Source organism: Mesoplodon bidens (assembly GCF_964165515.1).
Source record: "Mesoplodon bidens genome assembly, chromosome: 4".
Lineage (NCBI taxonomy): Eukaryota > Metazoa > Chordata > Mammalia > Artiodactyla > Ziphiidae > Mesoplodon > Mesoplodon bidens.
In genome coordinates, this window is record NC_138160.1 from 78,723,998 (window position 1) to 78,737,781 (window position 13,784).

At 40.7% G+C, this 13,784-nt stretch overlaps 2 protein-coding genes across 2 annotated transcripts in view; one reads left to right on the forward strand and one right to left on the reverse strand.

Moving 5' to 3' along the window:
* LOC308615944 (uncharacterized protein) overlaps positions 1-13,784 on the forward strand; it is a 325,426-nt gene that overhangs the window by 245,066 nt on the left and 66,576 nt on the right. The gene's annotated exons all lie outside the window — the stretch shown is intronic.
* The window catches only part of ELL2 (elongation factor for RNA polymerase II 2), a 75,285-nt gene continuing 66,877 nt past the window's right edge, over positions 5,377-13,784 (reverse strand). Inside the window, exons 10-12 of the mRNA XM_081231849.1 lie at positions 11,936-12,107; positions 9,472-9,516; positions 5,377-9,380 (exon numbers count right to left, since the gene is read on the reverse strand). Of these exons, the coding sequence (XP_081087975.1) occupies positions 9,264-9,380; positions 9,472-9,516; positions 11,936-12,107 (334 nt within the window). The 3' untranslated portion in view covers positions 5,377-9,263. The remainder of the gene's footprint in view (positions 9,381-9,471; positions 9,517-11,935; positions 12,108-13,784) is intronic.

Consider the following 13,784-nt stretch of genomic DNA (forward strand, 5'->3'; position numbering starts at 1 on the left):
CTTATCCTCAAACTCATTGAATTGTACACGTTAAATATGTACAGCTTTTTACATGTAATCATTCTTCTATAAAGTCAAAAAGAAAACCTGCTTTGTGACTCTGCAAGCTTAGGGGTCACAGAGGGGGCTGGAAACTGATTTATGTCTGAGAAACCTCCAGCCCTCCACCAGAGTGGAGGATGCATTTGGAGGTCACTACACCTGCATAGGTAGCAGGCCCAAAGTGCTTACTTTTGTTTGCGGCTGGGGTGGGAGGGTGATGAGAGACCAAACACCTCTAGTTGGCGTATGCTGGCCTGGTTCTTCAGAAAAGGGCTCTAAGCTGCTAGTTTCCTGCCTGAAGAGGTCGGGGGTGTGCTGTTGGAGGGCCACCCCAAGGAGATGCCCTGAAAACACCCTGAGAGGCTGGAGAGCTCAGCAGGGTGCTGTCCCAGGCACCGGGGGATGGGCTCTGACAAGGCCCAGAAGCAGCCAAGGGCAGATTTCAGAGGCGCCGACAAATAGGCCCTCTCCTTCCCCTTATGCCTCGCCCCTGCCCTCTGTTGCTTCAGCCCTGGGAGGTGCCAAGAGGTGGGAGGAGGGGGGAGGGTGGCAAGAAGCACTTGGCTTCCAGCCTAAATCAGGCCTAAGCTGGAAGAGGGGAGAAGATTTAATTTTAAATGCATTTCAGAGTTTTGGCTATTACACCAGACTGGACTTACTAGTTTCTGAAATGAGACCTATGCTAAAAGTGACCACAGGACTTACCCATCTAAGAGTAGCTGTCCTAGAGGAATTATGAGACTTGCCAGAGATCTCATCCCTGGGGACAGAGAAACAGCCACGAAAGTGGGTTTGTGAGATTGCCCTACCCAGTCCCTCTAGTTGGATGCAACAATCTCTGTTTCATCCTAATATAACCATGGTGTATAGATATTATCCCAACCTACCAGTGATGATGGAAGGAAGATTCAGGAGTTTGGGCAAATTGCCCTGGGTCTCAGGTTGGTAAATCTCAGAACCAGGTCTCAGCCCCGGGGTGTAGGACTCCAGGTTCCATTTTTGGCTCTCTACACTGCAAGGCATTTTCAACTTTACTTCCAGACTTTGCATGTCTTGCTTGTAGGTCCCTGGTTCTGAACTGGCCTTCTCACTATTGATAAGCCAAGTCACCTTTAACCAAAAACAGAGGAGAAATGGTAATACGTGCAGGTTAACAGAAGGGAGGGGCCATAATAGATCATTCAGGTGAGAACAGTGAGTGAAGAGAAGGGAAGAGCAGGTGGGGAGGTGATAATTGGCTACCGCAGCAACAAAGGCTTGTCAACGGCCGAGAGGGGAAGGGAGAAGAGCGGAGACAGGAGGAGCTTTGCCCACTGTCCCTAGTGCCCCCTCACACTTGTTCTCAGCTGCAGAGTCTGTAGCTCAGGTGGCCATGAGAGCCCTGGAGACCCTCTTGGCACCCCTTTGACAAGGCTGCCTTAAATGAACTCTTTTCCTTGGGAGAAGGGAAAGCTTACAGGTGTAAGAGGGAGAGTCATTTTCACAGGAGACTTTTCCCCAAAGCATCGTAACTGAAATGAACCCTGTCAGCCCCCTCTGGTAACTAGATGGCGAGAAGCACTTACAGACAAGGCTCTTTTTGTTACATGCTATAACATGGATGAACCTTGAAAACACTAGGTTTAGTGAAATAAGCCAGACATAGAAGGACAAATATTGTAGATTCCACTTACACGAGGTACCTAGAATAGGCAAATTCATAGAGACAGAAAATAGAATAGAGGTTACTAAGGGCTGGTGGGAGGGAAAATGGGGTTGTTACTGTTTGATGGTTACAGAGTTTTTGTTGAGGATGATGAAAAAGTTTTGGTTATAGACAGTGGTGATGGTTACACAACACTGTGACTGTATTTAATGCCACTGAACTGCATATTTATAAATGGTTAAAATAAATATGATTTATGTATTTTTACCACAATAAAAAAAAGAGGAGTAAAAAAAAACCTCTCCCCTATGAAGACACGTGGAAAAGAGAATTAACAGAGAGAATATTAAAAGTTAAGCTTTAGTCTGGAACAAATGCATCAGCACTGTAAGTTACTGGGAGCGGTGATGTTAAGAGAAGCTATAATGTGGTGCTTGAAAAGTTCACAGAGAAAACATTCTGCAGAGCAATCAGGAGCAGAGACTTTGAAATGCTCTAGGTTGTGTTTATCTACCACAGGGACTCAATCACGGTTATGCGAAAATCTAATAGGGTTTTCAGTTCTGGCTGGCTGCTTGTTTGTCAGGTATATTGCTACAAAACTCTCCAAGTCGAAACAAAAGATGGAAAGAAATAATTAGAAAATAAACAGCAAAAAAATACGTATAGAAAACTTACTAGGTGCCAAGCACCACTCCACATGTATGTGATCACGACAACCCCGAGGCAGGTACTACCCCACTCAGGGTGGGAAGCTGCAGCTGGAGGGCTTCGCAGGCTCACCTGTGCTCTGCAGCCTGACTCTGTGCTCTGAAGGGCTGGTGGTGTGACGCCTCTTGTTTGGCACTTTCCCCCTCCTCCCTGTCTTCCTATCACTTGCCAGCAGTGGCTGCTGGGCTGTTCTCAGCTCCTCCCTTAGGAAGAGTGTAAGATCCTGAGGTCTCCTCCTGCTCTGGTGGCTGTCATTTAAACACCTTCATTTCATCATCTATGAAATGAAGACCATTGTTTGTTCTAGGTGCTGTTGACAGGCCCTGCTAGCTCTATCACTGCAGGAATTCTAAAGTCCTTTGATTATCCTCAGAGTGTCTACTGCTTGGAAGGTTATGGAAGCACCAGGCATTAAAAAAAAGGTCAGGAAAAGCACATGTCAAATTTAAAGAAACATCAGGCTAGAGACGCTTAGACTGCCATCCTCTACCATGTCCCTGAGAAGTGGGGAAATGAAACCAGAACCTATCTGTCAGTTACGATAAACAATAAAAATAACTTTTTAAACCATTTCATTTTATGTTCCAAACCATTATAGACCACGTAGATGCTCATATTCCAGAGGTGACTAGAGGTATGAATGCCAGTGTTGGAGAGAGCTGTACCCTTTGAAGGTGTCCAGTTAGTTATTCAGGGCAAAGGGATTCCCAAAGTCAATCTGCCATCAGTAACTCATTCCTTAATCATGACTTCGGGAAGATAAAGTGGCAAGGCACACAAACCTGAATGATATGGCAGACTTTCGCAGTAATCCAGATCCTCTGGCCACATGAATTTTAAATGACATATATGGATAGCCTGCCTCATTCATTCTTTCAGTAAATTACTATTGAGCACCTTCTCTATGCCAGGCACCAGGCTAGGAGCTGGGGACACACCAGTGAACAAGGCAGTCTCTACTCTCATGGAACTTATTTAATTAATAATACAATTAGTATTTAATTATAATTGTGATTAAATGCCACAAAGAAGTATAAGATGAAAGAGAACATATACTAGGGTGACCCAAGTTAGTCTGAAAGGTTAGAGAATGCTTCCTGGAGAAAGTGATATTCAAGGGGGAGATCTTAGGGGTGAGGAGGCCTTAGCTAAGTGAGAGAGGGATGGAGGGTAGAGCCGGTGGTGCAGGACTGCAAGCGCTAAGTAAAGCCTGGGGATAGGCGGAGCAAGGGTTACTCGAGACCCTGAAGGCAGGCCCTTGTGACTGGCGTGGAGTGGGAGTGGCAGGAGATGAGACTGGTAGATCATGCTGCCTATCTATACCACAGTGGAATTCTGTAAGCCCCCTGGAGTCCATGAAGTATCGAAAGGCAGTCCATCATTTCTTAGAGGCCCCAACTTTCGAACTCAAACATGGTGGCCGATAATGTGGGCTCAGTCTTCAGGAAGCACTCTCCCGTATTTCACAGACCAGATAAGGAATTCTTATCATCCTTCTCCAGATGCCCAGATTGTCCCAAGTATCAGCAAGACAAACGAGCCTGGCCACCACACTGAATTAAACAGGCAGGAGTTGTAAATAATAACACATCTCCACCATCATACAGCAGAATCATCTGACTCCAAATGGAGAATTAAGCAATCATAAAATACCAGAGCCACCTACTGCCACAGCCAGCCTCCGGCCCCAGTCTCAGAGAGGTAAAATGAGTGGGGCAGGTACGTGTAGGTCTACATCAATAAAACCCCAAACACTCCACCTCGAAAACTTAAGCTTCTCTCAACCTTTGTCCCCTTTGTAATCAATCAAAACAGACTCATCCTCACCTAGAAAAATAATGCTCCAACAAACTCTCCCTATTGCATTCAGCAGATTGCTGGTCTTCAGAACTCCCAAGTACTTTACAAACAATAATTGAGCCTCTTCCATACCCCAGTTAGAAGGCATATTTTCACCCTATAGCTGAGGAAAGAAGCTGAGTTAAAAGACAAGTACAATGTCAAATGTCCAGTGGGGGAGGGAGGGCTGCTGAAATAATTACAACATTGGGAACCTCATTCATTCCTGGGGCTCCTCATAAACCCAACCAGAATCATGGCTGGCACTGAGCATTCTGGGTTTTTCATACTAGTGCTTAATTGAGGCTTGCTTCCTTTCCTCCTCCATTAGTCATTCAGAAAACTTGTAGAAACTGCATGTTAAGGATCCAGCTAGAATGTTCTTATGTCTAATTCACACTGGATACCCCTTAGAGCTGAAGTCTTTTACTGAGACAGCCTTTTAATATGAAGAGAAAATGATGTGATTCCAAGACTGTAACCCTGCTGCTTCTCTCTACCTGCACTGCCCCAATCTCCTTCCAACAGCCCACTGTTAAGATAGCACACATTCGAAAATAAAGGACACACATGTTTTCTCAAAAAGTATTTTGGCCTTCCTTCAAATTTATCATTTCTGACAAAATCAACTCACTGAGAACGATCCATTAGGTTTCAGTCCAACACCCACATTCTAGTCTCCCTTGAATCAAAAGAGTCTAGCCCTGTGTGGTGTTACTGGACTTGTCACTTTGTGACGGTTACCCTAACCCTAAATAGGTACCAGCGTATGAGTGGCAGTATGGAAAAGTGGTTAAGAACAGATAATGGAGTCAGGCTTCCCAGTCTCCACTGTTTACTAGCTGTGTGATGGGCAAGTGTCTTAACTTCTCTAAGCCTCAGTTTACTTGCCTATAAAATGGGGATAGCAGGGTTGTGCTGAGGAGAAACGTGACAACACATACAAAGTGTGTAACCCACAGAAAACCCTCAATAAATGGTAACTGATTACTGTTCCCCTAGGAGATACTGCCTTTGGAGGGCATGTCCTCCACTTGTAAAACAGGCAGCAGGGGGTCCTGGGGCAAATACCCTGTGTTCCCACTTCCTAGAGTCACCAACAAGTAATATCTCTGTCCCAGGAAGATCATTTACATTAGGGCATCAGAGAGAACTTTGTTGTGGGATGTTTTTTTCTAAGACAAAATTAAGAGCCTTGAAATGAGACAAAGGAAAAACGCGTACCAGAATTGCAAAGTTAACATTTTTATTGAACTGAAATTGGTGTAGAACAATAGGGGCCACCCCAGCTGCTGAGCTCAGTTAACTGAAAAGTCTCTGTGACATTTTACCTTGCTAACATGGTTTGGGTAGAACTGAGAAGCAGCGTAGATCTATATGTTTATATTTTTAACACTTTCAAAATATTTTGAAATGAGCCTCATAGCCTTGTTCAGTTTTCAGGTTACAAAGAACATTGATAACATCTTCTGTTGCCTTCATTTAGTCGTGTCAGTTAATCTCTTTTCCCAAAAGGTTCCTCCCAAAGCTGGCTATAATTTTTCCCCATCTGGTACAGAATAAAAGGATTTAGTAACACTTAGGCAAGTAATAAACAGTAAGAACTTTAAAAGTAGTAAAGGCAAAAACCACTCATATGTGACTCAACACTCACACGGCTGGAAAGACAATGAACTGGCTGAAGAGTTTCAGCCAAGTTCCAGAAACAAAGGACGCGCTAGTGGAAGGGGTAAGGCAACCAAGCAGAGTGTCAGACCTGATGGACCATTTGTGTCTAAACCTCATCTCAACCCCTTGCTTCAAACATGAAAATACGCATTTGTTTTACAGAATAAGGTGAAATATTTTAAGGGAAAAGAAAACTATTAAGGTTAAAAGATCAATCAGAGATGAAGGAAAATTAATACTGGATGTTTATAATCAATGCATGGAGCTATGATATCAACTGACCACACCACTTACTTTTGTGAGAGCAAGTACTGAACATCTATCACTACTTACAGTTGAAAGTTAACCCCTCTAAAGTATTCCAGGGGAAATAAATAACCAACGAGATAGGAAGTGAAGTCATCACATGAAACAAAACCACATCTAGTTAATGTTATTTTGGGTTTGTATTAAATCAGCTGCTCGCTCACTCTGGAGTTAATTTATGGTTGTTGGTAAAAATCATCAAGAGTGCTTCCAATTATTTTAGATGAAATGTGATGAGCAAATAATAACCCAACAACTCATTGTCTCATCTTGACAATGCTATTTTACACTTACTATTTCTCTCAAAAAACCCCAAAAAACAAAAAACTAAATCAATTCTACCAGAGTAACTGATACTAAGTGGCCACCCATTCCTGCAGCAATTATTTGAGAGAATCTAAAAATCTTGCAGTAGGAGATGAAGAATGATTATAAATATCTTAATAGGCTCACGCCCATCTTTAAAAGAGATGCAGCCTTAGGTAATAGCAGATGCAGAGATTCACAACTCTCAAATTTGCAACTGATGATAGATATACATTTTGCAAGGATCTGCCCAATGTACACAACAAACATCTAAATTAAGGCTTTTATAGGTAGGTGGTCAAGTCTACGGGTGTGCAATGCTGGATTTTCATAAAGCATCTCCAGCTTCCATTATTACCCAATTTGTAAACCAGAAGATGTGCTGATGTAGATGGGTAGGAGCTCCAAGGGCTAACAATTAGCCAACTGGAAGGTTTGCCTTGTTTGTAAACAAGTTCTAAAATAAGTGTTAGCAGTGAAACAACTGAGAGGGTGCCACAAATGACGTAGAGAGGAAAAGTGAGTTGCACCTGCTGACAGGGAGGGGCTTAGGAAAAAAGCGCCAATAGCCGAACTTCTTCAGTTCAAGACTTTGAGATTTAGAGACCTAAAGGTTTAGTGTTACTTCCAAGCCAATTGTTCTCACACTTTAGCTTGCAAAACTACTTGGAGGATACTTATGAAAATGGGGCTATGTGGGCCCTATCCTCAGAGATTCTAATTTGGGTGATGCAAGTGGTCCAAGCACCTTGCTTTTGAGAAACACCACTCATAGCAAGTAGCAGCACACTATCTTTGATTAAAAGGCCATGATGTCTAAGAAATGACACCAATGAGGTCATTACCTACAGAAAAATCCCTCAGGAGACTCTACCATATGATATGAGGACCAAATTTATCCCCAATTAAGTTTCCTTTACTGCTTTTTTTTTTTCCAACTGAAAGTTTGATATCAGTGAACGCTTAGTAATGATTGTACCAATTCTGAGGTAAAAGGAAGAGCACCAGGGATCTCAATGCTAAAAGAAAATCGAATTCCCTAGGAGGTCCATGCTACATAGAAATCAAATTGCTGTGGTAATGTTACAGAGTTATAGTGCACAGGGTCTTGTTTCAGTCTTTGTATAGTATACTTTTGTATACTTTTACTATATTATCTACTCTTTCCTGTTAATGTTTTAGAAGAACTCCAAAGAGAAAATTTCATCTACATGCCCTCTCAGGTTTTCTAGACACCAACATTTTCTGGTTTACAGTGATACACAACAAAGTTATTTATTTTTTTATTGTTTTGGATGCTGGAGACAAACATCTTTATTAAAGATACCACCAAAATTTTGGCAAACATTTCAAAACATATTTGTAAACATAATGCTTCCCTTTTAAACTGGCAGCACTTTGAAAAACAATACGATAAGACAACACAACTTGAATCAACATTAGTTCAAAATCCTTATATTTTTGACCACATAACTTATGTTCCCACATGATAAAACAAATGATAGTTTAAATCAACGTCAACAGATAAACTCCATGAAATGAAAGTTTGTGCTGTTTGATGAATCACAGTATGTTATGGTTAAATATATCCACTCTTTTTTATATTCCTGGCACCCAGGATGAAAAAAAAAATCTTTAAATATACATTTCATGTAGGTAATAGCTTCTTTGCATATCTCTCTTCAAAAAATACTTTATAGCAGTATATAAATAGGTTACCTACACATTTAATTTTATAATTTTGCCCCAAACTATAGATCTGTTTCATTTTCATAACATATCAATTTTGCCCAACATTAATAAAGTTGACAAACTGTTGAAATGGAAATGCTTTTGTCTTCCACGATAGAGTAGCAATTTGATAGGAAAAAAACCCTACAGTAACACTCATCAGTTGTTTCACCTGAGCGTTTGGCCTACTGAGAGTAGCAGCTTTTTTCCTTCACGCACGCGCACATCCACACCACCTCTGCACACATACAGGTCGAGCACACGCTTTCAGACGCTGGTAGGCCACAGTGTGCTTCCCATTGCTCTAATCAAGTGGGAAGCAGTGTAGCTAATGATTAACCACACTAGGTACACAACTAGCAAACACCTTAAGGCAACCATTGCAATGGGGGGTTAATTTGCAGGGCAGATTTACTGTTCTAGATCAAGTCAGACTATATATACACATGTGTATATAGATCTATACACATACACACCTTTCTACTTCTTAACCCTCCAAAACAATGTTTTAAGTTTTTTTGTATTTTGTGCAAATTTCTAAATATTCTACCATTTAAGGCAAAGAGTTCGTATTAAGAAAGGTCAGAAAATAGGCTTATGTTTATCCAAAAGCATTTCACCTTGTACATTACTGTTTTTTTTTAAACACACATACTTTTGAAGTGTGGACACTAGATCCCCAATATCTAAAAAAAATCATTTCTAATGACAAACATAGTTTTTTAAGGAAAAAAATTGATTTGAAGTACAGACACTGGATCCCCAATATCTACAAAAAAAAATTATTTCTATTGACAAACACAAGTCTTAAGTAGGAAAAAAGGACCAGAAAAAAGCAGCTTCAAAAATGCAAGGAAACAAAGTAAAATGGGGGGGGGGGGAAGGTAACTCAAGTTTACTAATACTGAAACTTCCAACAGGCAAAGTTTCATTTTTTAGAATTTGAGAGCAACTTATTTGGAATTTTAAATAAATAAGCTTAAGTTTATTCACATCTTCTGGTCCAAGCAGAGCTCTAGTGCCATGACTCTGCTTGCTGTTGGTCAAATTCACCTATTAGTCTTTTGATGTGAGCCAGCTTGTTATGAAGATACTCGCATCTGTATTTTTCTTCATGGTAATTGGGACTAGACTGTGGATGAAAAGAACAGCGAGGGGTAAGACTGTGGAATTCATAACACTTCTCAACTAAAGGTCAGAAAACTAATAGTGATGATACTTACCTGTTTTATCTTCCGATATTCTTGTAAGACTTCTTCATGAACACTCTAGAAAATTAATAATTAGAAATCAGAAGAGAACTTTTTTCTTTGCAATGTAAACAGATAACACAATTGGCAAGGGTGTGGGAAATATTAATGATGGAAATGTAAATTGGTACAGTCTTTAAGGAGGGCAATTTGGCAACTGCATTAAAACAGCAAATGCAAAACTGACTCAGCACTTATACTTTTCTTTCAGATTTAATTGTGCCTGAGTGAAATGACACATGTACAAGGTTACTCACTGCAGCACTGTTTGTAAAGCAAAAGAAAGTAAACAAAATCTAAATGTCCATTAATCCATACAAAGGAGTACTAAGAGGCCATTAAAAAAGGGGGAAGTGCTTTATGTGCTTACATAAAAAAATTCTCTAAGATATATACTGTCTAGTGAAAAAAGCAAAGTACAGAACAATTTATAAGTTTGGTATCATTTGTGTGTAAGGGAGGAATAGAATATTATATTCTAGGAATTTTTATTGAAATCTGATAATGTATCATACCTTAACTTACTGGAACATAAGACAATGGTGCATCTTATAAATGATGACATCTTAGATTCAATTACATATGGTATATTTGTGAATTTGCTTGTGTATATATATCTTATACTCAAACAGACCTCTGAAAGAATACGATGGAAACCAGTAATACTGATTGCCTCTAGGGAGGAAAATTGGGTGGTAGGGCAAGAGAGCTAACCCTTACGTACTACATAACCTGATGTACTATGGAGCTAAGCAGTTTCCAAATGCTAACAGTTATTCTGTACAACTCTATAATCACCTCACTTTATGGATGGGCATTTTGAGAATTTTCAGTCAAGTTAAGTAGCTTGCCCAAGGTCACACAAGTAGAGCTGGGAATCAAATCCAAGCAGTCTGGCTTTGGAGCCTGCTCCCAACCATTAAGCAATTCTTAGAATTACATTTTAGTTTAAATATAATCAGGGTATACTGGTAAATAACTATATAGAAAAAAATAAACCCAAAACCATATCACTGACCTCTTGCACTGCCAACCACTCACTCCTCTGGCAAAGTTTTCTATAACTCTAGGCACCTTGTTTAAAAGATTAAGGCCCACTAATAGAAGACATAATGAATTTCTAGGGCATGGATGCTCCCAGGCTGTTTTCCCCATTGTGGGAAAACCCACCCCATTTTCTCATGTAGGTTCCTGTCAGAACAACAGTGGGCTAGGATGGAGGCACCATTTGCAGCTGTGAAGTGTGACAAAGTTATCTGTCATACACAAGGTGGGAAACATCCATTTATATCAATCCTTTGGCTAAGAACTCTAACAACAATCAGTAGGCAGGTCAGGCTTCTACTGCTCTTTGTCAGCTGTAGTAATATTACCACTTAATGTAGGCAAGTGAAAACAGATTAATACCTGTTAACAAATGGCAGTCTCGGGAAGCTGGAAGCACCATGCTTTTCTTCACTTAAACCCCAAACCTGAGTGGTATTAAGCCCCCTTTATATTCTATGCCAGACTGAGGTTTAAAAAAATTTTTTTTTTTTTTTTTTTTTTTTTTTTTAGGGCCTCCCTGGTGGCGCAGTGGTTGAGAGTCCGCCTGCCGATGCAGGGGACACGGGTTCGTGCCCCGGTCTGGGAGGATCCCATATGCCGCGGAGCGGCTGGGCCCGTGAGCCATGGCCGCTGGGCCTGCGCATCCGGAGCCTGTGCTCCGCAACGGGAGAGGCCACAACAGTGAGAGGCCCGCATACCGCAAAAAGAAAAAAAAAAAAAAAAATTTTTTTTTTAATTTACTTGAAATAGTAATTTTGGGAAGTAGCACCAGATGTAAGAGCTATAGTCTGAGTTGAGTTGGCAATGCGGTCATATATTTTGATGCCAAACCTTGCTTTTTGTTTTTCCCATTTTGTTGTCTGTATTTTTCTCAATACACTACATATTATATTACAGTAAGTATGTAAGTATATATTATACATATTATATGAAAGTATAGTTTTCTCACTGGAGGAAATATAGGCTCATCATGTTCACTTATTTTCAAGAACTATTTCAAATATTTATTTTCCTAGCTAATTTTATTTATTTCTTTATTTTTGTTACGCGGGCCTCTCACTGTTGTGGCCTCTCCCCCTGCAGAGCACAGGCTCCGGACGCACAGGCCCAGCGGCCATGGCTCACGGGCCCAGCCGCTCCGCGGCATGTGGGATCTTCCCAGACCGGGGCACGAACTCGTGTCCCCTGCATCGGCAGGCGGACTCTCAACCACTGCGCCACCAGGGAAGCCCTTCCTAGCTAATTTTAAATGAAGGCCAAAAGCTGCAGAGAGGCTGGTCTGCGAGAGGACTTGCTCTGAAGGCTAGGAGGATGGCTCGGGATGGGAAGGGCAGAGAAAGAAAGAAGGTAAAATATGAAAGTCAGTCCATCTAGGAACAAATGTGTTTACCTGATACTCCTTTGAGCCTGGAGAATGGCGCTTTCGTTGTGCATCCAGTTTGATAAATCTTCTAGCCACAGTCTCCATCCTGGCATGCAAGGCCCTATACTCATCATACTCAGCATTGAAGTCATCCTTGTAATTCTGGCGTTGCTCATAGGAGACAATAGCAATATATTTTCTAATAAAAAAGACAAAAGATAAATGGAGAGTAGCTACAGAATAAACATGATGCAGAAGTCTGAGATTTAAACCAAATATTTAGAAACTAAATCTATGCATGTTTCCCTAGACTGAATGCCACTCTGCCACTGCTTGCTGCCTTGTCACTCCTTCAAAGACCTTCCTCGTAAAATTATCCCACAGGAGAGCTTAAGAACTTCAGTGAAGAAGAATAAATGTGAAAAAAACATGGTGGCAATGGAATTAAAGTGCAACTAGAAGACAACACTTACACACATGTAGCTTCCTAAACCTTTCTCTACCCCAAATAATTTACTACCATGCTAGCAGCAGAGGCCAACCCATCTGTTACGAGTCACATGGAGACAGAAGGATTGGAGGGGTAATGTGAAACCAGGAGAATGTCACACAGTCACTAAGTGCTGAAGTCAAAGCTCTTTGTAGACCTGCTGCTTTGTTTTATCATTTTTTTAAAAATGAGAGACCAGAAAAAATTAAAAAGGGGAAAAAAGGTGTATTTCTCTAGTTCTTTTCAAACACGTAATGTCATACTCTGTGTAACAGAAAGCCAGTTTTATAGTATTAGTTTATTTTCTTAATAAAAAGGCCACAAATGTTTTACTTCAGGGTGTGAATATCTCTAGGAACCTAGTGAATGAAGGCCACCTTCCCAGAGTGTCAGTTTATTCAGTGGTGGTAAGTCAAAACAGCATTTTAATATTAAAGTTAATATTATTTGTTTGTGGCTCTGGGCCTGGGTCTTTGTACTCTGTGCTCCTGTCATGGAATGCAAAATACCCTTCACTTTTTGAGATAAAAATTGAGATATCAAAGCAATTTCAGGCAGGTGGCAGGAGCTTCAGGGTGCCCCAGTGGGTATACATATACTCTTCATTGTGGAAAACTTTGGGAGTTCAGTCCTCTCCAAAATGGTTTTAGACATTCTTACCAGTTTTATTTAAAATGCAATAGCACAGATGCCTAGTTGGAAATGTGAGAAAAGTGATGCGGTGAGCAACCTTAATGTCCTCATTAATATTTTTATTCATGCTGAGTTAGACAGTGTGGAGGTTTAATTTTCTAAGTGTAATTGAGACAGTGGTAGTATGCTAGTGTCCTTGCTATAAAAGGAAAACCACCAGCCAAGCAGTGAAACAGGCGTCTCTAGACACGGGCTGTCCTGACTGCAGACCAGAGAGAGCCCGGGAGGGGCGGGGGGGCGGAGAAAGAGGTTCCTGGGGATAAGCATACATAAGCAAAATGGCTAAACTGATTGTGAAACTCAGGTCTAATTTGTTACTTTCTCAAAATCACACCTGAGGCCATACCCTCCATATTTTATTTAATAATTCCCTCAGGGAAAAGTACCAAACTGGCCAACAGTTGTGTTGCTATTATAGAAGATTATTTGGTTATACTGGCATTTTAATGAAAAGCATGTCACTATTTTTAATAAAAATTGTTATGGTTCTACAGCTGGCGCTTAATGTAGTGATGGAATAAAATGTTAAATACTTTGGATAATTCACAACCACAAGTAACAGAAGTATTCTTATTATATAAAAATTAGGAATACTGTGGTTAAGTATGAATTATTCAGAGGCTGATCATTAAAGGTTTTATAGTATGTCCTTTTAGTTTTCTTAAGAAACAAGTTTAAGTTCTGTATTTTTAG